Source organism: Cupressus sempervirens, chromosome 7 (assembly GCF_028749045.1).
Source record: "Cupressus sempervirens isolate cs-2001-9-10 chromosome 7, ASM2874904v1, whole genome shotgun sequence".
Classification (NCBI taxonomy): domain Eukaryota; kingdom Viridiplantae; phylum Streptophyta; class Pinopsida; order Cupressales; family Cupressaceae; genus Cupressus; species Cupressus sempervirens.
The window spans coordinates 807,056,453-807,083,841 of NC_143124.1; the positions used below are offsets into that span (position 1 = coordinate 807,056,453).

A 27,389-nucleotide genomic window follows, 5' to 3' on the forward strand; every position below is an offset into this window, starting at 1 on the left:
GATCACTCAGTAGACACTTCTCACTCGGTTCACACTATTCAACCAGCGTGATTACCATCTTGGAATACTCTGTTGACTCAGTTCTCACTGGAACTCAGTAGAACTCTCAACTTGGTTGACACTACAACTCAGTGGGAACTATCAACTCGTTGACACTGCTTACTTCATGCAAGGTTAACATTGTTTGCTCGGTTTCTTTATCAGCTCGGTTAACACTGCAAACTAGTAATTCAGTTACTACTGTCTTTCCATTATGACTAAGTGTTTTGACACTAATTGACAATATATCTTGCCATAAGATTAATAGTTGGATGAGGTGGTAATAGAAGTAGGAGTGGCTAATGTCATCCAGATTGTGATTAATAATCCAGTTGCATATGTGGTAGCTAGTAGACTTCTGATAGAGACACATCCCACATTATTTTGGAGCCCTTGTGTTACCCATTGTCTTGACTTGCTTCTTGAGGATCTAGGGAAATTGAGTTGGGTGGAGGTGGTTGAAGATGGAAGGAATATTGCAAAGTACATCTACAATCATACATGGGTCTTGAGTATTATGAGAGAGCACACTAATGGTAAGGATCGTATATGAGCGGGGGTCACACGCTTTGCTACTAATTTTCTAAACTTGCAAAGCATATCTGAGACATTGTTAGACCTGAGGCGCATGTTTCTAGATAAGAAACAGTTAGAGAGTCCTTATAACAGGAATCCTGAAGCAGAGAATATTGTGAGGATTGTGTTTAATGCTAGCTTTGAAAAGCTAATTGAGGAGATCCTCAAAGTAAGTTTTCAAGTCTTCATTGATGATATAGTATTTAATTTTGAAATATTTTCATTTGGCTGATTTTTGTATATTTGTTTATGTCCAAGTGTCAGAACTGTTGGTGAAGGTTCTACAAATTGTGGATGGGGATAAAAACCCCATGGGGTTTCTATATGAGGTCATGGATAGGGCCAAAGAGGTCATTCAGCATGTACAGGTCAAATGAGACCAAATATAGACCTGTATGGAACATCATCGATCGTAGGTGGGACCAATGACTCCACCAACATATTCATGTAGTTGCTTACTACTTGAACCCCAAGTTCTATTTCTCCAACACTTTTAGAGCGGATGCAAAGGTTCAAATTGGTTTGGACACATGTATTCAAAAATTTGGTTGCTGATTTGGACCTCTAAGACCTCATACTTGATGAGTTGCAGAGGTAGGGAAGAAGGGCCATTTTTTTCTTCTCCCGATTGCAAACATAGGAGATACACCTTGCAGCCAGGTAAAAAAAACCATGTGATTAGTTTTGTCATACTATTTATTGGAAGTTTTACCACATCATAAATGGTTTTTTTTTATCCTTGTAGATCTATGGTGGGAAGATTATGGTGCCACAACACCTAATCTTCAATAGCTTGCCATCCGAATTTTATCATAGCCTCGTAGTGCTTCTGGTTGCGAAAGAAATTGGAGTTCTTTTCAAAACATACACACAAAGAAATGTAATAGGTTGACTCAAAAGCGCTTGAATGACTTGGTTTATGTGAAGTACAACCTTCTCCTACATGAGAAGGAGGTGAAAGGGAAAACTTCATATGAAGCACTTAGACTTGGATGACATTGATCCATATTCAGCAAATTGGATTGCTCCTCCTAATGGTGAGGATGCAGATGGATATGGGTGATCCTTTATTGATAGATATAGAGGCAAACGACTAGGATGCGGATGTGGCAGCATATGAGGAAGAACATGAGCTTGTTCATCCATCAGAGGCTTCTATCGAGCATGAGGCACCTATTAGGGCACCTGTTGAGGATGTTGCCACAACAACTACTTCAACACCACCCACCCAGCAGCAGCGATCTCTTTTGAGTTTTACTCGTAGACGCAATTTATAATTGCTACTTTTAGTTTTCATTGATACTAAAACTTGAACTTAATATGTATTCAGAAGTTGTAGTTTCATGGAGTTTGACTTCTATATGTATTAGACTTATTTATATTCAGATGTTGTACTTTTTTTTGGTATATGATTCTAACACTATGTTGGTCTACTAAGTTTTAGTTGCTATGAATTACTATTTAACTCAAAACTTTGGCTGATACATGGTGCATATCTCAAATCACTATATGTTCTACAAATTTGGTGTGTATGTATGCATTTTTAAGAATATTTTAAGAAATTGTATATTTTCAAATGTTTGATAAAAGTGTTGAATTTTTCACCGGGTTTTTGTTGATTCTAAGATTTTCAAAATTTTGGGTCGGTCAAGATATTGTCAATACCGAATTTTTAAACTATGATTTAAACCAACAACTAATGTGTCACATAAGAAAGGGACCCGCCATAAGCCAAATAGAGTGTGAAATGTGGGAGCTAACATGAATAGGTCCACATAGTCCTACGTACTACCATAAAAAAAAGGTAACATTTAAAGAAGGTAAGCATAAATCGTCCATTATGAATATGAATTAAGGGAAACTAGTCACCCTAGATTAATATAAAGATGATTATTTAAAACCAAATTTCTAATGTTCTTATAGTTAAAATATAATAATATTATTATTGAGAATAATTCTTAATAGCAATTTTATTTCTATAACAGCTATGTGCCTTGATTTTTTCCTCCGAGGATGTTATTGCAAGAAAAGGGAGATTGAGAGGGAGTTTGACAATTTTTGGATGAAGAGCTTAGATGATTTATATTTAGAGAGAGTTTGACACTTCTTCAAAGGTAAAGGAGCTCGAGAGATTGATGTTCAAAGGGAGTCTGACACATTTGTCTAAAGGAGCAGATAGAGGATATGTTTCAGTTGATCTTTGAAAATCTTGATCATATTAGATTTAGAGGGAGTATGACACTTCATAAAAGGCAACTTTGGTTGAGGAGCTCAAATGATTGATTTTTAGAGAAAGTTCAAAAGTACTTGTGAGTGATTATGATTTTAATGGGCCAAACCCCCTAGGTACATTATGAGGAAGTGACGACTTCCAAATGATTATCACTCATTTGCAAAAGTTCTTGAAAAATGACAATCTTACAATTACTTAATTTTTTATTATGATGGATATCTTACAATGTCTATGTAGATCCTGATAGATTATACTTTGCATGGTGGATGTTTATATTTTAAGCATTATGAGAATTGTGTGCACATACTTTATAAACATATTTGAGTACTTGGTGAATATCATGTGTCTGTCGATATACTAGAAGACCAATTCTCATGATATCAGATGTGATATCAAACATCTTTGAGTACTTGGTGAATATCATGTGTCGATATTTTGGAAGACCAATACTCATGATATCAGATGTGATATCAAACCATATTGAGTAATTGGTGAATATCATATGTCAATATTTTGCAGGCTAATACTCATGATATCAAAATGTTACTCAAAGTATTTGGTGAATATTATATGTTAATATTCTTGAGGCCAATACTCATGATATCAAATGTGATATCAAAATGGTGAGTATCTTCTGATCATAGATATCCTTAAAATCTATCATTCCTAATATTACCAATTGTGTAATATTTATCTTGCGTTTATCCTCCCTAGCTAAGAGGGAGTGTTGATGTTTGCTAGCTTCAATCAGATAAACCAATATATAATTATATATGAGATATAAGTTTATTGATATATGAGAGAAATTTATATATATATATGATTGAATTTGTTATTATATTAATTATCTAATTAACAAACAGACATGTCCCATGAAGGGACATGTCTCTTTATGGCTTATTTTCAATATAAATAAGAGATCCTTGTCATTTGTAAAATACATACCCAATAAGGCAGTGCTGAAGCCATTTGCAGCAATCCTCATAAAAATAACATGATATGGTCAGGGTTTCCACGGTTCGAGAGGGCTCTCTAATTTATATTGGGCTTTATAATTTTTCATTAAAAATGATGTTTTGTGTGCTAATCCATGTCTTGGATTTTTTACCAGCTATCTGTTTCATTTTGGTCCATTTTTCACCTCAAAAACCATTTTTGGTTTCTGTAATTTGTGACATTTGCATGGGATTTTATGTTAGGGATTCGTGTATTTGATTTTTTACCTTTTTTTCTGAAAAAAGAACGCTTTGTTAACTTCAAATCATGGTATCTTGCAGCTTGTTTTGGGGCTTCTTGCTCATTTATAATAGTTTGGAGGGTTTGTCATTTTTTCCTCAAAATCCTAGTAGATGCTTTCGGTGTGTGTTTCTGTCAACAACGGACAATTATGTTATCCAACATCAAGTTGGCCGTTTTGTAATGATATCTGGACAAGAGTTTGCAGATTCTAGGAGGGTTGGTGAGAGACTCATCTCAGTCGCAGAGCCAGTGGCAGGCTCTGGTCTCTTGTTGCAGACCATTCTAAAGATAGTCTTCTCTATTTTTTTGGCTACTCTTGATCATTGACAATCTGCAGATCTGGGAAGGATCTCAGCAACAATAAAATGTTAGAATTTATGACCACAAGACATGCACAGTCTTATGCAAGGTAGTACAATGACCATTAAGGGAGGGCATTAGAATATTCTCTACTTTTAGTTTGCTTTTTATTCTGCTATTCTTAGCATTTCTTAGTTGCTCTATTAATGGTCATTTTAGCTTAAGTTGTCACTATTTTTAGTGATTGAGTATTGTAATCTTATTTAAGGAGCCTTGGTCTCCTTAGTTCAATACATTGGATTGCATCGGATATTTGAACAGCTGATGCTTTGGCCTTTTTATAGATTTTGCTTGTGGATTGTACACAAATAATCTATTCTTTGAGCTTCCATATGAACCTTTTGATTGGTCTTTTTGGTGCTGATTTTGAGCCATTTGTTGTGTAGACTATCTTCTTGAGTATTAGAAAAAGTTTCTCATATATGGAAACACTTAGCTTTTGTGGTTTGATTCGTAACAGAACAATGAAGAATTGTGAAAAGGTTTTTTCTGCAAAGTTATTGAGCTTGAGAAGACCTAAAATTTCCAAGAGTGTAACAGCCCAGAGGATCAAAAATTTTGGTGTAGACAAGTTAGAATAAATTTCCATATTTTTCTTGTTCCTATCAAATGGATATAGCAAGAAAATCCTCCAAAAGAGATCAGGTCAAATTTCCTTTCTCTTTCCATGCTTCTTCTTTTCACACGTGCTTTGACCTTTGAGAAGTGATGTGTCCCCTTCATTATCAATCGCATTTATTACAAACTAGTCTTTTATGTCTCCCAAAAGAAAATGCCCATAGCATCTGCATTGTTTCCCTAATAGCCCTTTAATGTAACCTAACTACTTGACTTAAACAAGAAACAAATCCAAAACGCCCATAACTCAGTTCAACATCCTCTCCAACTCTTGCAAAGAATATAAGATGCTAACAACCTATTTCTGTTCTCCATGCAAGCGAAGTGAAATTGAGCAGTTTGGACTTTCCCTATCAGAATAAAGTGACAAGATGGAAGTATCAACAAAGTTCGCGTTTGAACAAGGCTTGCAAGTAAACTTCTTAGGATAAATCCCCACCACTCCAATACTTTCTATACACAAAAAAAATGAGAATAATTGGTATAAATTGCATTCAGCCACATGTTGAATACAAAAAGACAAGAATCCCAGGACGAGTTCAATTATTTTTATTCAATTGTTAACAAAATTGAAGCATATACCCGCTGCTAAAAAACTGGCATAACTTTGTATATTGACCACCCCATTCTGTTGACGACTTTAGTGCCCGACAAAATGCACAGCATAATAGATATTTTGTTTTCCATTGTTCCTGCCCTCATTTTATCAGAATTGATATTTGCGAGATAAGAATAAGGAAGAATAAAATCATACTAGCTGGAGATGGCTCAGAAAAATCTCCCATACGTGATCTGTGCACTTCTCCCCTCCTTGAAACTTTATGTCCTTCAATTTGCCTATAGCTATTTGTAGTTTATGAACAGGTATATACTCATTGCTCCAAACATTGGATTCAATGTTAAAATTATTCGGTGTGCTTGACAGGTGTGATGACCATGGCCACCAATTACGGCCATTTCTCAAGTCAGTAGTGTCTTCAAGATTTGTGATGGTCTGCTTCAGCCCAGTTCTAGTATGACCAGCGATTTCAGATTTAGAAAGTGGACGAATTCGAACACAAGAATCTGAAGATGCCATCCATTTGGGTTTCTGAAAACTGTGAAATAAATTCTTTGAGCTTTTCCCAAGCATTTTTATCTGAAAATCATCTTCCAGGCATGCTGCAGCATAAAGACACACAGCTTCAGCAAGTCCAGTAAGAACCTTTTCATCTGAAGATTTCAAGCTGCCTAATAATTGAACCTGCTCATAACAAAACAAAAAAGTTAAACTAATAATGGAGAAAGATTTTATAAATCCACTGCACATGGCTTGAATGTATAAAGAGCATTCAACTTTCAACTGCCAATAGACTATGTCATCAACAACACCTAACCTTTCTTTCAGCAGCGAAGTTCTCCATGTCTCTACAAGTTCCTGAGACGAAGAAGAAAAGCTCAAAATTCCAAATATGCTGCATAATCACCCTCCTAAAAGCTATAGAAAGCATCTTTCTGGATGAATTATCTGGTTGCATGATGGATCCCATTATCTTTTGTATGTCATTACCCTTTTCCAAAACCTTACTAGCTGGAACAAGCTGCAATGATAAGAATTTACTCCTTTTACAAATAAATAAACAGTTTTTGGGCTAAACAACAGTTAATGACATTTTCAAATGTATGAAATCCTAATTAGTTACTGAAAAGTAACATAAATTAAATGCAAATTTATAAAGCAACAAAAAACATAAACATACCATTAAAATGGTAGTGCCTACAAGGTGTAGTCCACCGTTATAAGCAACTGCTTATCTAATTTACCAAAATTACAAAAAGTTTAGGACTCTGGTATGGTACCAGATGAAGTCCAGATCAAGGGATCAGAGACTAATACAGAACCTGTCAAGAAATTATCTTCTGTATAACCAAAACTAAAATCATGGTTCCCTTAAAGTGCTCCACGTGACTTACATCCCTAGATCAGAATATACCAGGTTTATACCCACATGCATGGTAACCAGACAAGGGTTTAGCATGTGTTAGGTTTAATAAACATTGGGCCAATGCCCATAGAAATAAACCTCGTCTTCTATCCAGACATGAAAATGTTATATACCAGGTAGCCATTAAAAATAATCTAACAGAGGTGCACCTGGAGATGACAAATAAAAAATTTCATTTGTAATTTGGAAATTCCATTAGTTAAAATAGACTGCTAGGGCTTGAGCAACAAACTTGGCTAGACATTGTGTATCAAAAGTAGATTCTTATATCCCTCAAGTGATATTACAATGCAAACTGTTATCCCCATATAAGGAAAGCTCTTCAATCAGCACAATTAACGATTGATTTTATTTTATAAACATGGGATCTACATTTTTTTAAACAAAAAAATCTAATTACATTCAGAGATGGGTTTGACATATATTTTGTTCTTAAAAGGTTTTACTCTGGTTGGAATTCATAAAATGCAACCCTTATCAACTCCATTGCCACTAGATAAAGCACTAGACTGAAATTTTGCTTTATTAAAAAGATCTCACACATCATTAACAAACTCGGTGATCAAATCATCATTTCAAACTGGTCTAAGTTATCTAGGAAAGTCTAATTATGCACTTGAGAACATAAAAGGGTCCCCTTCAATGATATTACCATTTCAACTAATTTGATTTATTTAATTATTTTTGGACTTATTAAATTTTAAAAGTATGCAAAGATATTTAAGTTGTGGATCATGCAAAAATGTAATTTCACTAAGAGGTGACAGTAATACAAAATCTCTATTATGAAAAATTAACACAGAATGACTGCTAAGATATTCAATGTTAGGTGATCATAACAGCAAAAATCTTTGGAGGAGAAATAGGCAAACTAAAAATATATGAATTTTGTTTTGAATCAAAATTTAAACAGGAAAAAATCTGGAAAAATCAGATTTTAAAATAGATGTAAAAAATTGTTGAAAAAGAGAAAAACTATCTGTTTTCAAATTGAAAGGCATTTCTATAGCATAGAGATGTAGAAAGCAAATAAAATAGAGAGTTAAGCCCATGAATTGTCCAAATGAAAAGTTTGTCTAGAATAGCAAAATGTAGCATATAAACTTTTGTGGTAAATGATTCTTTGGTAACTTTTCTGTGAAGCTGATAAAAGTTATTGCCATGTCTAAAACCCTAATTATAACATCCCCTTTCTAAAAAGAAAAAAGGTTAGATAATAAACAATAAAGACAATTAAATAAACAATATAAAATAACTTCAATATATATCATTATTGAATATAGATATAAATCCAAAATATGTAGTTATAATATATTACTATATTATTTATTAATAGAAAAATATATTAGATACATAAATAACAATGTCCTAATAAATAAATAATATATATATCAAACATAATATTTAAACTATAATAAAATAATATATTAGTTTATAACCTAAATATTAATACAAAAATAACAAAATGAAATACTAATATAATACTATCTATTAACATTTATAATAAACGAAATATTTGTTAAACTGTGACTAAGGGAGAGTTGCGACCAAGAAAAGGTCATGATCTCTCCATCAGCCCATCCCCATGTACATATAAAGATAGATACATCCAATCAGCATCCAAGATACATCCGGAATTAAATAGTTTATATGCTCAGCAGCATTACAGTCAATAACTACATTTCACAGAGATGATTCTTTCCAAACAAAGTAATCTCTTCCTCAATTCGCTGCCCAATGGGAATTAGAGTGGCCATATAAAGCTGCTTATACTGGCCTACACCTGTCCCTCAGAAATGCTTGCGGCAGCAAAATGTTACCAATCGGATTTAACTCCCAAGAATGCACAGACTTATTGCTAACAAAGAAATACACGGTATGGTAAACAATACAAAGACCATGGACCAAATATGTATGGTGAGGAGATATCCTCTTGAGTCTCTTTATCAAATGTAATCAGATTACATGTACAAAGCTAATCCGATGTTGTATTGAAAAATACACATCACCCCTGGGTAATTGCTAATCCAGCTTAGCTCTTACACTTAATATAAAGAATGAGCACCCTGGCTCTTACAAAACTGGGCAAGAACTAAGTCGCCTGCTATAGAATGCCTCTCACTCAATCCTGCATGTCGAACTCCAATTATGCTGCCAAAATGGATCGCCTCTAATCCAATGTTGCATCAATGACCCTTGATTGGATGAACCTCCATGATCTAATACTAGATTAGGGTTTTCACCTCACTGCTACTTCTCATTTGCACTCAATCAAGGATGCAAACTTTGCTTGTTGCCTCCAAGCATGATCAGCTACCAAGCATGATGCCCAGATAATTGTGGTGCAAAAGCTGGCTAAGGGTGATCCAAACGAAATGTAGAGATTTGGCAAAGGGAACTTGTCTTGCACGGAGGTACGGAATCGCAGATGTTGAGAACGACATCCAAGTGAGGTGGGGGAGGATATAAAGCTCTTTAAGATGTGACCCAAGTTGGAAGGATTTCTAAAGCGCGTTACCTAACCATGGCGTTACTCTCCTAATTCCTATTTCAAATATGCGGTGGCTTGAGGCTAAATTGATGGTGGATACCCAATTATATTGAATGGTGGTTACCCATTTTGATGGAATCACGAGTTGGAGCCTTGCAACATGGTAAGGGATGGGTTTTCATCTATACCTTCAACTCCAAGGGTTTTTGTCCTCGGAAGTTCACTCCTCAAAGGAAACAAATTTTATATCGACTTCATTAAAACATCTGAACATGCCAAATAGATTGTAAACCCTTCCTTATAAAGAACTCCATGAAACATTTAGAAGATTAAGCCAACTTTAATAATCGGAGAACTTTATTTAATTAAGTGACTTATTTTATTATTTTAGTTTTATTTTATTTTATAATTAGATTATTTTTGGACAGCTTAATTTATTTATTTATTAAGCCACTTCATAAAAATTTGATGGCATTATGTACCTCTCTCTTGAGAATCTATAGAATTATGAAAAGAAAAAGAGAATGACCACAAGAAACGTTGGGGTATTGCACACAACTAGCCACAAGAAGCGTAAACAAATAATAAAAGTTAGGAGCAAGAAATGTCTACGACCATAAAAGAAAGAATGGAAGAAGGTCCTTGGTTGATACAATTATAAGGCTTCAAAGGACAAGACTACACCAAGGTTTCTTCAAAAAATAAGAATTATATAAATCTGTGATAGGAGAAGGCCATTCCCATTGAATTATGTTGAAAAAATAAAACTCAAAGAGAAAATTCTTATAAGAACAAGACCACATCAACTATAATCCATTGAGAAAATCAAAGTGAAACAAAAGAGCCTACAAGGACAAGATCACATCAACTGAGATTCATATAAAAGATTGTAGTGGAGATAAATGTACTTTCCTTATGGAAGTAGGATAGGTAGCATAATAAAGGAATTTCAGATAAAATAACCTCAAAAGTAAACAAGGGAAAAGATAGATATGGAAACATGTAACAACAGCATGCCTAGTGCAAATTTGGACCCATACAAACGAAAATCCAAAGCAAAAACAGCCAACATGTTTGCTCCTTACAAGAGCATTAAGGAGCCAATGTAGAGTCAAATATATAACAGTAGCATTTAAGTCAGTTAATAGTAGTGGAAATCAGAATTGTATATCAATTATTATTTTATAATTACATATACATCTCTCTCTCTCTCTCTCTCTCTCTCTCTCTCTCTCTCTCTCTCTCTCTCTCGCTCTCTCTCTCTATATATATATTTATATCTGTGTGTGTGTGTGTGTGTAGATATTCAACAGACAAAAAATAGTAATATACATATAGTCAAGACTCAATTCCTTAATCATTCACTAATACCATTATAAGGATAGGTTGGTTTTGTCACAAAGAGATGGAGTAGAACCTCATGATGTAGGAGGAAAGTTCCAAGATGAGTAAAGTTCCAAGATGAGTATGGACTTGTATTTTCAATGCGTTGAGGGAAAGTCTCGAGATGGGTATAAACATGCATTCTCAATACCTTGAGGAAGCCTACTTATAAAATGGTGTCCAAGTGTTCTAAGGACAAGTAAATCCCCATCCTTCTTAAGGTTATAAATGAGGAGAGAAGTAAGGAATTAGGGCCTAAATATAAATTATGAATCACTGATTGTTCTTAATTTAATCTTATTCAAATACATAGTGATTTAAGACAATCTTTGGGAATTGATAGTCTCCTAGTAGGGAATGTTACGATTCCACTCTTATGCTCTAGCCGAACCCTAGTTCGGGATCTTAGGGTAAGTCAAGTAGAGTCTCAGTTGGGGACATTACACATGGCATTAAGGCCATTTATGAACCTATGCATGGATTATTAACACTTAAATAGCCTTGAAAACATCATAACTAATGAAGGGTACTCCCCTTACACACCTAAACACACATGCTCAGTTATACTTGATGAAGGGTTAGTCCACCCAACATTCAAACATAACATAACAAAGAGAATAACACAAAAAATTGCAAGAACAAAAATAAATTGCTTTTTGTAGCTTCAATAATCAAAAAACAATATTCAGAAAAATAAGACGTTTTCACCTCATGGACTTTCAAAGTCTACAAGATGGAGCTACTACTCAACTCCGAAATGAAGGAGGTAATCTCCTCAACTTCGAATGAACTCAACTCTGAATGATCAACTCCACTTTTAATGATCCATTTAACTCTAGATGATGAAACAACTAGCCCAATCCCCAATTTATAAAAAGCATTGTTTTGCCTCTTGGAGATTACACGCCCCTCTTTTGATGGTCGACACATGGCCACCAAGTAAAGAAACACATGACCAAAAGAAGACCAAACATTGCAAGTCTCTTCACTTGCAAAGTTGGGTACCAAAGAGAGATCTCTCCATTTGCTTTGTAATGCTTCAACTTCCCCAAAGTGGGCACCTAGAAAAGTGATTCTTCATTTATGCTTTTGGGGCCACTACTTCAACATGTATCATCAAGTCCTTTCCACTACCCAAAGTGGACAAGGTGGTGACACATGTCCACTGCTAATAAAATCCATTTACCATTGGACATAGACCATAAATAATTAAATTATTTATCTCCTATGTCTCCTTGAACACTCTCCTAGGTACATGGAGACACATAATAGCATGCAGTTAGCCCTTAGTAAAAATAAAAGTATTCACCAAACTTAACCAAATAAAATCAATACTTTTGAGTGATGCAAACTCGCTCTTAAATCCCTAGAAGCTCCTACAACTATCATCTAGCATAGGAAAAAACTTGTTTGCCCTTTCAAGTTGTAAACAACCTTTAAGGAACCCCTTCACTCTAATAGGTATCTCAAATTTCTCCTTTCTCCTCTTCTAGCGCCAAGCCAAAACAAGCATCGATCTCCACTCATAACTTTGTTCTCTAATCCTCTTCCTCAATGTGGAATCTGTTCCCCTTTAATTGAACCTTTCCTTCAAATGTTGCTTCACTCAGCGTTCCTTCTCTCTCAACACTCAACATTCTTCTCTTCTTCATGGGTTTTAACCCACCCAATTCTGACAACCTCCACCAAATGCACTCTACACTCGTCACCTCAACATACACCTCACCAAAATCCTCAATTGCAACATCTACAATCTTTTCTTCCTCTTCTATCCCTTGCTTTGCAATGAAAACCTCTATGCTCTGTTGGTCCATATTCTCCACCATTTTCATGCCCTCCAAAGGACATTTTACAGCTTCTGTTGCATCATCTTTATTTTTCTCTATCTTTGCTACAACACCTCCCATGGTTGCAAAATCTTTTTTTTCTTGTTTCATGTTTTCCCAAATATATGTTCCTTTATCTTCAATCAATGCAATCTATTTTGCTTCTACTACTGCTACTATTGCAACTTTTTCTTCACCTTCCTCTTTAGTTGTCAACATTTCCAAGCCTTCACAAATACTTGCCTTGACTAGGTCTCTTTGTTCTTCTCAAGTTTAACTTCCAGGAATCTATTGATTCTTCTAATCTCCTCTTTCAAATTGACATCCTCATCTCCATTAACTTGCTCATCAAATAAGGGACCCTCAAAGTCCATCATCTTCACCTCTATTGCAACATATTTGTTCTCATTCTTCATGCCTTCTTGTAGACATATCTCTATTGAAAACTCATCTTCTTCATCGATTCCTTCATCAAATATCTAATTTTCGAAGTCCTCTATCGCAGCCTCTTTTGCTTCAATGCCACATGCAAGGCACTATGCTACATCGTCCTTCTTCCTTGCAATCAAAACATCATTAGAAAGAAAAACTCACCCTTGCATGTATTCTTCTTTGCTTTTTCTCATTTTGATCTCTTATATTAAATCATGCAGTTGCTACTACATCTCTATCATTCTATCTCTTAATTTGCTCTTTCATCTCACAAGTACATTAATCCTTAATATTCATCCAATGACAAATGTCATTTTCTCTTTACATAAATCCTCTTACCAACACTTCAGGTCCTAATGCAAGCTACTCACATTTGACGCTCAATTTGCACACCCAAGAATTCTTGCTCCACAGATCCTTAGGCCAACATCCTGTTGTCCTGGTGCAAATTGCCTCATGTTTGATGCCTACTCCACTTGTGTACTTGAGAACTCCTGCTCCACAACTCCTCAATGTAGCTCCTCTTGCAACTTGCACATAAATCCACTCTTCATAGACCCTAGTGACGAACTACCTCACATTCAATGCTCTACCTACATGCTCAAGAACATTGCTCCCCAAATCACAAATACTGCCACATATCCTAGTTCAAGATTGCCTCACATTTGGTGCCCTATTTGCATGCTCAAGAATATTAGCTCTACAACTCACACACTCCACCCACAAATCTTGGTGCAAGACTAACTCACATTCAGCACATTGTTAGCACAATCAAGAATATTAGTTCCAATACCACTAAGGATACTCCCCTTACAAACCCAAACCCATGCTTTGTTACACTTGATGAAGGGTTATGTCATCCAACATTCACACATAGCATAACAAAGGGAATAACACAAAAATTTACAAGAAAGAAAATAACTTGTTTTCTATTGCTTCAATAATCGAGATGCAAGAGGGTCAAGAGTCTAGCTCAATTTGCGAGAGCTTCCTATGGTAAAGAACAAGGTCACAAGGTCTAGTCTCCCCCCAGCCCACATTGTACTAGAGGACGTGTCACACTTGCATCATTGGTCACGTTAAAAAGTTTACCCACTGCACTATAGCTTGTGGGGGGTTCTATACTAAATTCTTGTAGTCTTAAAAAAATGAGATACAATATTCAACAAAAAACGTATGTTTTGGCCTCATGAACTTCTGAAAACCTGCAAGCTAATGCTACTACTCAACTCTAAAATGAAGGAAAGTCTTCTCAGTTTTGAATTGTCAATTCAACTCTATAAGAATATCCACTCTAAATGATCCACTTGTTAAGGAATGTGAGATCTAAAATAGAGAACAATTTTATCTTTCTTCTGATCTGAACAGTAAGACTGGTGTATGCACTTCTAATGGCTCAGATATATATGTGATACTTGACTGAATTTATATATGCTTTCACAGAAATATATATTTAATCACCTTGACTGTGGTGTGTTTAATTTTTGCCAGATATAAGCAAGGGTTCAATGAGTAAGTATCGAATGCAGAGATGGTATCACCTTTGTGATTGATGTCATACTTCATCGATACTACGCAATATAAATATCACATTGAAAGGTCAAGTCTACATAAGGACATGACCCTTACATGGTATGACCCACGAAGGATGATGGCCTTACGTGGTCGTGACTTTATTTAACTATATGTTAGTGACTAAACATGAGTCACGATATTCTGAAGACTGTTGAACACGACAATGCAATATGGATAATGCTGGTCATACACGGCAGTTTTGACTGCCACATCATGCACTATATATTATGCAAATTCTGACATCAACCTGTCGATGAAAGGAGTATATGATAATCATCAAGCCCGAGCATGATATGGTAACACTAATACTTATGCACAGAATCACATATACATCAACATTAATATGCATTTCTCAAACCTGATCACTAGGTGAGAGTATGAAGGAAGATAAGAATATTACTCACAGATTGATGATATAAGAAGCCCGATCAGGGCAAGATCACAGGTAATTAATTACCTTATTATATAGGGGAAATCAATTATATATATATGTATGTATATATGTATGTATGTGTAGATTTGTTCTACATACTAATATTAGATCCGATCAAAGCTATTACTTCAACACCACTCAACTCTAGACAATGAGAGAACTAACCTAAGCCCCAATTTATAGCATTTTTGTACCTCTTATAGATCCTATGCCCCCTTTATAATGGCCAACACATAGCCACCAAGAAATGCAACACATGGCCAATAGAAGACCATCAATAGTGAGTGTTTTCAACTTCCAAAGTGATGGGGACACAACCCAAGCACAAAATGGACACAACAGGAAAAGGGAAATTGTATTAACTGTGAAAATAAGCTAGTACATTCAGTACAGAGAAAATAGACTTCATAACATGCCCGAAGGGCTTACATTACATAGTTACACCACCCTGGGGGAGGGGGGACAGCGAAACGGGGGGACAAGTTTTCGGGACGGGGGGACAGAGGGGCCTTAATTTGGGGACGGCGGGGGGACAGTGGGGGGACGGCGGTAGGGGACAAGAGGGGTGTATATATCTATGCATATGGTATTTAAAAATGTTAGTTATGAAAATATGTATTGCAATATAGGATGTAAAGATGTAAAAGAGTGAATACTTGAAACATTGCATTGAATTGGAACATCGAACATTAAACATAAATAGTTGAATTTGCAAATAGTGAATAGTAGGATGTCCCCCATCCTCGGTGGAGGTGGTGGAATCTAGTGGCACCGCTGGGGACGGGGAGACGGAGTCCCCAAGTCTCCGGTGCGTTGAAGTCTCCGAGACGTCGGGCAAAAAGGGGGGGACGCGTCCCCGTGTTACTATGGCTTACAATAACATAAATCTGGAGATAAATTCTCCTTTTAGTACCTCCTCTCAAACTCCACTCCGAACTGCCTTTTACAATGCCAGAAATGTCCTTAAATAGACCTCGGAGGGTTAAGGACTAGGAATACATTTTAGAAAGTGCTAGTAGGCATCCGCCGACCAAGTAGAAGGCTCCAGAAGCGGCGTTAGAAGTTGGTGCAAATCTAAAAGAATCCAAAAACGGTAACCGAACTTCCGGAAGGCATAACTTTTGAACTGTAGCTCCGATTGACGAACTGTTTACATTTCCGGAAAGCTCTCGAAGCGCTCTATAGCACTATGAACCAGCTTCGCTCATCCCCCATTTTTCGGCCCTTTTCGAGGTCATTTAATGCCCCTAACCTGACTTTGAAGCATTCTTAGGAGGTCTCCAAAACCCGAAAAACTGCAATAACTTTCAAACCGTAGGGCCTTTTGACCTGATTCTTTTTCTGGAATGCTCTAAATTACAATTACATTCATCTGGCCAATTTACACCTCCTAGTTCACCAAAATGATGGCTCAATTACATACTCCTATTTTTTTCGGCATTTACACATATCCCAAGGTGTTCAAATACTCTATCCTAGAACCCTGATAGTGGAACTGTGAGAGTTGGAACCTTTATTTGACCCAAATGGGTATCTAGAAATGAAAACACATGAAACAGAAACTAAGTCTAAGTACATTTTTTTTTTTGGGTGACACAGGATTGCCCTTATACCTCTGGATGCTCCTGCATCAGACACCCAGGGTAGATTGAAAAGTGACCCTGTCACTTTATGAATGGTAGAGGAAAGCCCAAATGAGAAACCTCAGTTGCTGAAATCCAGGTTGAGTCCTCTATCGGCCGTCTTTTCCACTTGACCAAATACTCTTCATACTACATGTTTCTGGTACTTCTACCCACACGATGATCTAGAATGTCTTCTATCTCCTCCTTCTTAGAAGCAAGAATTGGACATTGCTCTAACACCAGCTCCTCATCTGCACCATCATCATGATACTCTGTTAAGTCTGCAATGTTGAAAATAGGAGAAATGTGAACACCATCTAGCAGTTCCACCTCATATGCATTTCCTGAGTCATGTTTCTTCAGAATTTTGCAGGGGCCAAATTTCTTCATTTTTAACTTGTTGTAAGTACCGGCTGGAAATCTTTCTTTTCGTAAGTGCACCATGACTAGATCCCCTACTTGGAATTCCTTATGTCTTCTCCTTTGATCAACCCTAGCTTTATACTCTTGATTCATCTTAGTAATGTGTGCCTGAACCTCCTCATGTAGACGCTTGATATGTTCAGCAAATTCTTCAGCTTCAGCACTTGTCCTCTCCCCTTGCTCTATCTTCCTCAATTCTGGTGCAGTCCTTGGGCTACTTCCATATACAATTTGGAATGGTGATTTTCCAGTACTCCTATTTATAGAGTTATTGTAAGCAAACTCTGCTTGTGGTAGAATCAAATCCCATCCCTTGGGCTTATCGCCAACTAAACATCTCAGCAAATTGCCCAAACTTCTATTCACCACTTCTATTTGGCCATCAGTCTATGGGTGATGCGTGGAATTGAATTTCAAGTCTGTTCTCAACTTCTTCCACAATGTCCTCTAGAAATACCCCACAAATTCAGTATCTTTATCAGAAACTATACTCCTTGGAAGACCATGTAGTCTTACCACCTCTCTGAAAAACAAGTCTGCAATATGGACAGCATCATGAGTCTTGTGGCATGGAATTAAATGTGCCATTTTGAAGAACCTATCAACCATCACAAATACTGAGTCATTACCGCGTTGTGTCCTTGGCAATCCAAGAACAAAATCCATACTTATGTCCTCCCATGGCCTTGATGGAACAGGCAATGGCTGATATAGTCCAGTATTGTGACTAAATCCCTTGGCAACTTGACAAACCTGGCAACTCTGTACAAACTTCTTCACATCCTGTGAAATCTGAGGCCAAAAATAATGTTCTCTAAGAATGGCAATGGTCATATCTCGACCAAAATGTCCTGCCATCCCTCCGCTGTGTTTCTCCTTAATCAGATTTTCCCTCATGGAACTCCTTGGAATGCACAATTGACTACCCTTGAACAACATGCCATCTTGAATCAAATAGTCTAACCACTTGGTTCTATCTACAGCAACAGGCTCTTTACAAGCTTTCCATGCTTCAACAAAATCAGGATCCTCAGGGTACAAATTTTTGAGTTCATCAAACCCAACTACTTCAACCTGCATTATTGTAAGCAACAATTGTCTCCTACTTAGTGCATCTGCAACCCTATTAGATTTTCCACTTCTATGCTTCAACACAAATGTATAACTCTATAAGAACTCTACCCACTTCATATGCCTCTGATTCAATTTACCTTGGCTATTTAGGTACTGTAATGCCTGATGATTAGTATACAAAACAAATTCCTTTGGCAATAAATAATGCCTCCATTTCTTTAAGGCCTGAATTATTGCATAGAACTCTTGATCATAAACAGAATTCTTCTTTGCATCATTCAATTTTTCACTAAAATAAGCAATAGGCTTACCTTCTTGGCTTAATACGGCCCCAATAGCACTGCCACTAGCATCACAATCCACCTGGAACACCTTTCTAAAATCTGGAAGTGCAAACACAGGTTGTTCTATCACCTTCTTCTTCAGCAATTCAAAACTTCTCGCAACTGCTACAGTCCATTTGAACTCTTTTCTATCCCCTCTTATTGTGTCAGTTAGGGGTGCACATATGCCACTAAAATTCTTAATAAACTTCCTGTAAAAACTAACCAGACCATGAAATGATCTTACCTCAGTAGCAGACCTTGGAGTAGGCCATTCCAAGATGGCTTTTACCTTCTCTGGATCCATTTTGAGACCTTCAGGTGATATAACAAATCCCAAATAGACTAACTCCCTTTTTGCAAAGATACACTTCTTCAAATTAATTAACAGTTTCTCTTCCCTTAACCTTTCAAGGACACTACGAATATGCAATAAATGTTCTTCCAAAGTCTTGCTGAAAATTGAAATATCATCCAAATAGACAATAACAAATTTTTCCAAGAAGGTGCTTGAGGCGTTTATCAATCCAAAGGGCATGACTAACCACTCATAAAGACCCTCCTTGGTCTTGAAGGCTGTTTTCCACTCATCTCCTTCTCGTATCCGTATCTGATGATAGCCACTCTTGAAATCTATATTTGTGAAGTACTGAGCTCCACTCAAGCAGTCCATAAGATCATCCATCCTTGGCAAAGGAAACCGGTATTTGATGGTTATCCTATTTATAGCTCGAGAATCTGTACACATCCTCCACTCTCCATCCTTCTTTGGTGCCAATACTGCAGGTACTGCACATGGACTCAGGCTCTCCCGAATCAAGCCCTTCCTCAACAGCTCCTGAACCTGTCTGTTTAGCTCCTTTGTTTCAGTAGGAGTCATCCTGTGAGCAGCCTTGTTAGGCAAACTTGCTCCTGGAATCAGATCTATCTGATGATTGATTTGCCTTTCTGGTGGCAATCCTTCTGGAACATTATCAAAGATAATATCTCCAAATTCACCTAGTAAATCTGAAACTTCAAGTGGTATTTCACTACTACCTTCTTTTTCTTTCTTAGGAATCAAAGCATAGCACATACGCTGATGTTTCATTCCATCTAAAAACTTCCTTCCATCAACAAGACAAATCCTAGCACTGTTGCATACCTTTTCACCTTCCTTTTTCATGGGCTTCAGTTTGTGGCGAACTCCATCCTTTGTTAGAGAATATGTTTTTGCATGACCATCATGTACTGCATGTCTATCAAACTGCCATGGTCTACCCAACAATAGATGGCAAACATCCATTGGAATAACATCACAGAGAACTTCATCATGGTAACTCCCAATTTTGAATTTCACGAGACATTGTTCACTTACCAGGACCTTATGATCATCTTTTACCCAAGCAATCCGATAGGGCTGAGGATGTCTCTCCCTCTTGAGCTTCAGCTTAGAGACCATCTCTTCTGATACCAAGTTATCAATGCTACTACCATCAATGATCACGTCACAACATTTATCCTCACACTTGCATCTGGTACGGAACAAACTCCTCCTTTGTCCTGGTTCAATCTCACCACTTAGTAGGACCCTTTCATTTACCAAGGTCTCTCCTCTTTTTGCATCCTCTGAATGTGATGATTGTGCATCCTCATCCACATGAGCAACCCTAGCTTGGCCCTCAACTCTCCTATCTGTCCTTCCTTGTCGTTGAGGGCATTCAAAGGCACGATGACCTTCTTCATTGCAATGGAAACAAGTACCACAGAAGCCTCCTCTTCCTTGTCCACGTCCTCTACCTCTTTCTCTCTGATTTCCAAAGTCTTGATCACAGGAGCGGTTGAAACCCTCATTCCTCTGATTCCTGCTAGTACCCACATCTTCATTTTTCTTTTGGGTTTCATTTCGACCTCCAGATGACCTACCACTTGCCCTTCCTCCTTGACCACACCCTCTTTGTCTCCCTTCAAACCTCTTATTCAACTTCTCTTCAACTCGTAGGGCAAACTGGTATGCCTCTTCAACGCTAGTCATTCTTACTAAACTTAATTCCTCCTGGATGCTAGGTCACAACCCACTGATATAATGAGCAACCTTCTCCTTGTTTGCTTCTGCATGCCCTGCTCTAATCAAAAGTCGATAAAACTCCTCTGTATATTCTTGGACTGATCTTCCTGCTTGCTTTAACCCGTGCATCTTCTTAAACAAATCAAGCTCGTAGTCCACAAGAATGAACTGTTTCTTCAATTTGTCCACCATGCGATCCCACCTTGTGATCTTCTCCTTTCCTCTTCTGTTTCTTTCCAATTGAACCTCTTGCCACCAGATTTTGGCATGGCCTTTCAGTTTAGCCTTCGCAAACTTAACCCTATCTAGGTCTCTAATATCCTCATACTCAAAGTATTCTTCCAGTTCATTGATCCAGTCGATCAACTCATCTGGTTTCAGATTTCTTGAAAATACACCCACATCAATTGTAGGTCTTTTCCCAAATTTAGTAATGGCCCTAAAAAGCCTTTCCTCTACCTGATTCAGAACTTCCCTGTCAAATTCCCCTTCTGGTCCAATTTCTTCTTCTTCATTGTCATCCTCACTATCGTCACTTGCGGCAACATTTGTTCCTCTACGGAGCTCCTCCTGCAATGCTTGTACCTGCCTTTGGAGGGCTCTAACCTCCTCAGGATTAACAGCTCCGGCCCTTCCACCACGCTCTCTTCGTGGAGGCATCTTCTTAACTCAAACCCACAACCACACAGTCCTGGTGCAAACTGCCTCACAGTCGGCGCTCTGTCTACACACTCAGGAAAACCAGCTCTGATACCACTTGATGGGGACACAACCCAAGCACAGAATGGACACAACAAGAAAAGGGAAATTGTATTAACTGTGAAAATAAGCTAGTACATTCAGTACAGAGAATATAGACTTCATAACATGCCCGAAGGGCTTACAATAACATAAATCTGGAGATAAATTCTCCTTTCAGTACCTCCTCTCAAACTCCACTCCGAACTGCCTTTTACAATGCCAGAAATGTCCTTAAATAGACCTCGGAGGGTTAAGGACTAGGAATACATTCTAGAAAGTGCTAGTAGGCATCCGCCGACCAAGTAGAAGGCTCCAGAAGCGGCGTTAGAAGTTGGTGCAAATCTAGAAGAATCCAAAAATGGTAACTGAACTTCCGGAAGGCATAACTTTTGAACCGTAGCTCCGATTGACAAACCGTTTACATTTCCAAAAAGCTCTCGAAGCGCTCTATAGCCCTATGGACCAGCTTCGCTCGTCCCCCATTTTTCGGCCCTTTTCGAGGTCATTTAATGCCCCTAACCTGACTTTGAAGCATTCTTAGGAGGTCTCCAAAACCCGAAAAACTGCAATAACTTTCAAACCGTGGGGCCTTTTGACCTGATTCTTTTTCTGGAATGCTCTAAATTACAATTACATTCATCTGGCCAATTACACCTCCTAGTTCACCAAAATGATGGCTCAATTACATACTCCTATTTTTTTCGGCATTTACATGTATCCCAAGGTGTTCAAATACTCTATCCTAGAACACTGATAGTGGAACTGTGAGAGTTGGAACCTTTATTTGACCCAAATGGGTATCCAGAAATGAAAACACATGAAACAGAAACTAAGTCTAAGTACATTTTTTTTTTTGGGTGACACAGGATTGCCCTTATACCTCTGGATGCTCCTGCATCACAAAGTTAGGCACAAATGAGAGAGATACCTCTATTTGCTTTGTAACTCTTTGATTTTCCCAAACTGGGCACCAAGAAAATTGATTGTTCGTTTACACTTTGTAGTCACCACTTTGACATGTGTTAACCCGTCTTTACCACTTCCCAAAGTAGATGCCACTATAGGACTTTCCTCCATTTTCTTTTTAAATATCACTTACAAGTTTACATTTATCAATTGACATAGTCCATTAACAATTATTTATTTTATCTATTATGTTCCCTTGAACACTTGCCAAGGTGCATTTAGACATATAATAGCTCACATCTAGCCCTTTGTGATAAAATTATTCACCAAATTTAACCAAATTAAATACATGTTTCTTAGTGATGCAAGATTGCTCTTACGCTACCTGTGAACGGGTTTTTCGGGGTTCATCCTTCTTCTCCTTCAGTTCCATAACCGATCCAATGGGAAACACCCCAAGAAGGGTGGTGGAAATGCAACTTTGGTGGTGCTTCTAAAGGGAATCCAGGTCAGTCTGGAGCAGGATTAATAATCAAAGATGCTAGTGGAGACATTATTACCTTAGGTGGTAAGAGTCTTCAAGATGGAACTAACAATGTGGCTAAAGCTGAAGCGACTCTTTTGGTTATTTGAGCTTCAAAGAAGATGGGGGTGACAAAACTACATGTTGAAGAGGATTCACTAATCATTATTAACACCATTACCAAAGGGGGCATGGAAGCTTGGCACCTTCAAAATTACATCCTCAGAATAAAAAATGAGTTGTCAACACTGGAGAGTTTCACAATCACACACATAAAAAGATATGGAAATAAGGAAGAAGACAGAATGTCAAGCTAGGCACTAACTCTCAACATTTCCAAGATTGTAATGGAAAATTATACTGATGTCAGGTGGGATGATTAAACATTCCTAACATTTATTCTGTTTACCCCTCATTGGGACACATCTTCAAACTCATAAATGCAGCAAGCAATTGGAGGACGCTTAGAGGTTGTCATTTCCATTTTGTACAACATTGGATGTGACTGACATTTATTGCATGCCATCATTCACCACCCTAATTATTTTTAGTGCGAGCCTTCTTTTGTTCACAAGCTTCCTCATTTGCAGAGTTTCAACAGAGTTAGTTTGTTTTTCGTAAGGAGAAAATGGAGTTTGCCTTCACCCTTCAATGCCGAAACAGTAAGAAAATCAGAGTGGATTAAATGTTTAAGTTCACTCACCCCAAATTGGCAGACGTGGTAGATTGGCTATTGGGGGAAATGTTCTACTAGTTAGAGAATAGGCACTGCACAAACACAGACATTTATTCTATGATTTTGGCTTGGGCGTTACAACTGCGAGAAGGTAAGGGCATCATTTGTTTTATAATGATTCAATTGGTCCCAGAGGATGCTTTAATAGGGCTAGAGGAGATTTTGGCGACCGTAGTCCCTGGAATCATGATCAATTTGGGTAAGAAGCCTACTGGAATTGAGAAAATTCCAGGTACAAAATAGACACCCTTCATGTGGAGATTTGATGAAAACTTGAGACACAAGAGGTTCAAAGAAGCAAGAAAGGCTTGGTACACTCTTAAATTACTTGTAATGTGACACATTATTGACAAAGACATTATTCAGATGAAAGCTCAGGCTGATTGGGCAACCGCAGATGAGTATCACCTAGTTGAGTTGCAAAGAGCTAGAGAAGAAGCAAACAAGGCGGAGGAGGATTGGCCAGAAGCCAAAATCAATGCAATGTTGAGAGCAAGGATTCGGGTTTCATCCCACGGGCCCTCAAATGAAGCAAAGTTTTGCTTCACCTTTCCACTTTTTTGCTCTGTGCTAGTTATAGGTGGAGTTTTGGATTTACGTAATGTTTGTTATCCTCTTTTTCAAAATCCTCTGATTGTTTGGGTGGGAATGCAAGGCTATTCTGTTTCTGTTTGCTTTTGTGAGTTTTTCACTCTAGGGCAGTTGGTGGAACTGTCCATTTTGGGGTCTGGAACTAGGGATCAAAGGTAACAAAATTCCCAAATGATCAAGAATGAATTAGCAGAGATCCCCCCTTTTTCTCTTTTTAAGACAAATAGCAAGATGTTTACGTGCAGTAATGGCAGATTGTGACCAATCCATGGAGGCCAATGTTTACAGCATATCTTGAGGAAAATTTTGGTTTATCTCTACTTATCTTGTTCAGAAGTTTGACAATGTAAAGGCTTCTCCAAGTTAGTAGTAAGAGAGTCTGGTTTTTTGAAGACGACTTTTCTTGGCAAACATTATAATGGCAAAATTTGCTCTATGATGATTTTGGAAACGGCTTGGTCGAAGGTTGGGTTAGAGGAAGAATGAATATGAATTGAGAATAACCTGACAGAATGGCAAATGGCAAAGACAATCTGAAATAGTTTTTTTGTCTATGCTTAATGGCAAATTGATAATCAGAAAAGAATGTCAAAAATGATGTCAATCAAAGACCAACAGTTTGGTTTAGTTACAGCATAGTTTTTGTGAAAAATCTCTCATGGTTTACTCCTGCTCGTGTCTAGAAGTGTTAAAGCTTCTTTGAACACTTTTCTTTGATTTTTGTTATTACTGTTGCAATTCTGTAAATTTTTGTAAACCTCTGTAATAGCAGTAACAGACCTCTGTGATTGAGTTTGTAAGGATGGTTAAGAGGTAGGGTTTATTTATATGGATTGTTAACTCATTGACTCCATCGTAGAATTTTCAAGTCTATTTCGATGTACTTACTTTATATAATCTTCTTACTATTTCAATAAAATCAAACTTATTACCAAGAAAAAAAAAGATTGATGTTACACCCTCGGATGCTCCTACATCGATAATATGCCTAAATAAAATATAAAAAGATTAAACCTCATAAAGAATGAGGAAAAATCATGTGAAACAATTATTATGAATGTATAGGAGTTATTATTAAAGGATACTAAGTGAAAGATATCATGAAAAGGCATGAAGAGGTGATATAAGGGGAAAATGGGAGACGAGAACGATCATATGAATTATGTATGTCTAAGAATTAGAACGTGTGAAATATATGAATCAAACATAGGAATGAATCATAAGATACATATAAAAGCATAAGACATGGATAACTGATATATGAGTGAGAAGACTTTAGTATCTAATATGATACTGTGACGGATGGGTAATGGATGAAAGCATTACATGAGCCATCAAAGTATATTATATACGATTTTATTTATATTGGTATATACTTTTGTGTATATAATTTATGTTGAATTCTCTATTTTCCCTCCATTGCATTGAGGTTTACTACATATATGATCTTATTATTAAAAATAGAGATGTTATTCAGATGAAAACATATTAAAAGAAAATAGAGAAAGACGAAACTTGCAGCTTGATTTTATTGAACAATAGAAGTCTATTTATACAGATGATTGAGCAACCTACATTTCTAATATTGCAAAAGAGATTGAGAACAAACTGTTAAAGAGTTTGACAACACAATATGAGGATTTGACAACACAATAAGAGTAACAGACAAGTGGACTACCCTAGATAGCTAACTGGATCTAAGAGAAAGATCTGCAGTTAGTCATTTGTTTAAACTGGAACTCTATGACACAACTACAAATAAACTTGCCAACTACTCAAACTTGAGTTGCCACATGTGCAGCAGATATTATTCCTTATGCTAACAATTATATACATTGGTGTATATAATTTATTTCAAATTTCTCCCTTTTTCACTCCGTCACACCGAGGTTTACTGCATAAAACAGAGATTAGTTATAAAACTAAGGACTTCGGTCTAAGAGTTTCTTTCAATAGCAATGTAGATCATCGTCACAAGATGTAGATAGAGATTTTCATCTGTGACTTCTAAAATTTGGGTTTCAATAAAAAAGTTAATCCCAAACTACAGTTATAAAGAGTTAGGAACAGTACTAAACCACAAACGAAAAAATTAAAACGTAAAACTACACATAACAATAAACACTTTTCTTTCCGTTTGAACTTCAATAGGACACATTAAATATCTCACGGATAAGAGAGGATTCTTACAAGTTTTGTGCTGACGGTGCTGTGCTCACCGTGGTACCCTGGATGGAATGATTCAATAACCATCATAGGACGCCCATCGGCAATGTGTTCTGATGCTGTTATTCCACCATCTGCTGCTGCTGCTGTAATGGCCTCCTCTAAACTGCAGTAACCGGTCACAGTCAGCTTGCATAGGTCATTTTCATAGCTTCTAAAGATAGGATAGTCTATTTCGTTATCCATGTCCTCAAAATTATCCCGAACATCTCCAGCATTTGAAGATGAAACCGCCGCCTCTGAATTTTCAAACCTTGGAGCATTATTGAGTAATAGTCTGTAGCTGGTTTTATAAGGACATAAATGCCTGATATTCTTACAAATGCCATACGCAAAAGACTGAGAATTGAATAGTCCCCTGGAGGCCCTGTGGAGGTTGTGGATATTCCGTGGCAGGTGAGGAGAAGGACGCAGAGACATCCCAGCCATTAAATCCACACCCACTTACTTCTTCAATCTTGGCTGAAACATTTTCTCACGAGATTTCTTCCTCAGAAGTCCTGGTATCTAATCTCTGCCCTGCCTGTGTTTTCAGTGAACTTTCTCGGTATATTTCTCAAGAATGGAATTGTTTCAATTTTGTGCTAAGTAGGTACCTGCGATTTGCAATCAATTTAGTCCATATATGTGTCGATCTCTGTTTTATAGGAAGAAATTCATAAATACGCCCAATAACATGCCCACTAAGCTTCTCTCAAAAAAAAAAAAGATTAATTAAATTAAAAATCATAAACACATTCAGCATCACTCATAATTGGTCAACAAAAGACTATAAAAGAGTTTGAAAGGAAAATTCTTCAAATTTAAATAATTTATATGTTATATATAATTTTAGAAATCTATACATTTTTTCAAAAATACTTTATTTTTATTTTTATAAATTAGAATTTAATAATTAGATGTGTTGATTAAGTAGTAATTCAGTTGTGTATATAAGATTAAAAATTTTATTGAATTATTGTAATTGTAAATTTATATAATTTG

At 36.9% G+C, this 27,389-nt stretch overlaps 1 protein-coding gene across 2 annotated transcripts in view; it reads right to left on the minus strand.

Annotated features, from left to right (window-relative positions):
• Nucleotides 1-27,037, minus strand: part of LOC149549843 (deneddylase) — a 133,526-nt gene extending 106,489 nt beyond the window's left edge. Inside the window, exons 1-3 of one of the 2 annotated variants that reach the window (XM_089793068.1) lie at nt 26,370-27,037; nt 6,442-6,645; nt 5,820-6,308 (exon numbers count right to left, since the gene is read on the minus strand). In XM_089793068.1, the coding sequence (XP_089649194.1) occupies nt 5,820-6,308; nt 6,442-6,645; nt 26,370-26,834 (1,158 nt within the window). In that variant the 5' untranslated portion in view covers nt 26,835-27,037. The remainder of the gene's footprint in view (nt 1-5,819; nt 6,309-6,441; nt 6,646-26,369) is intronic. The other variant, XM_089793069.1, reaches the window with a different exon arrangement.
• Nucleotides 27,038-27,389: the final 352 nt, after the last annotated feature.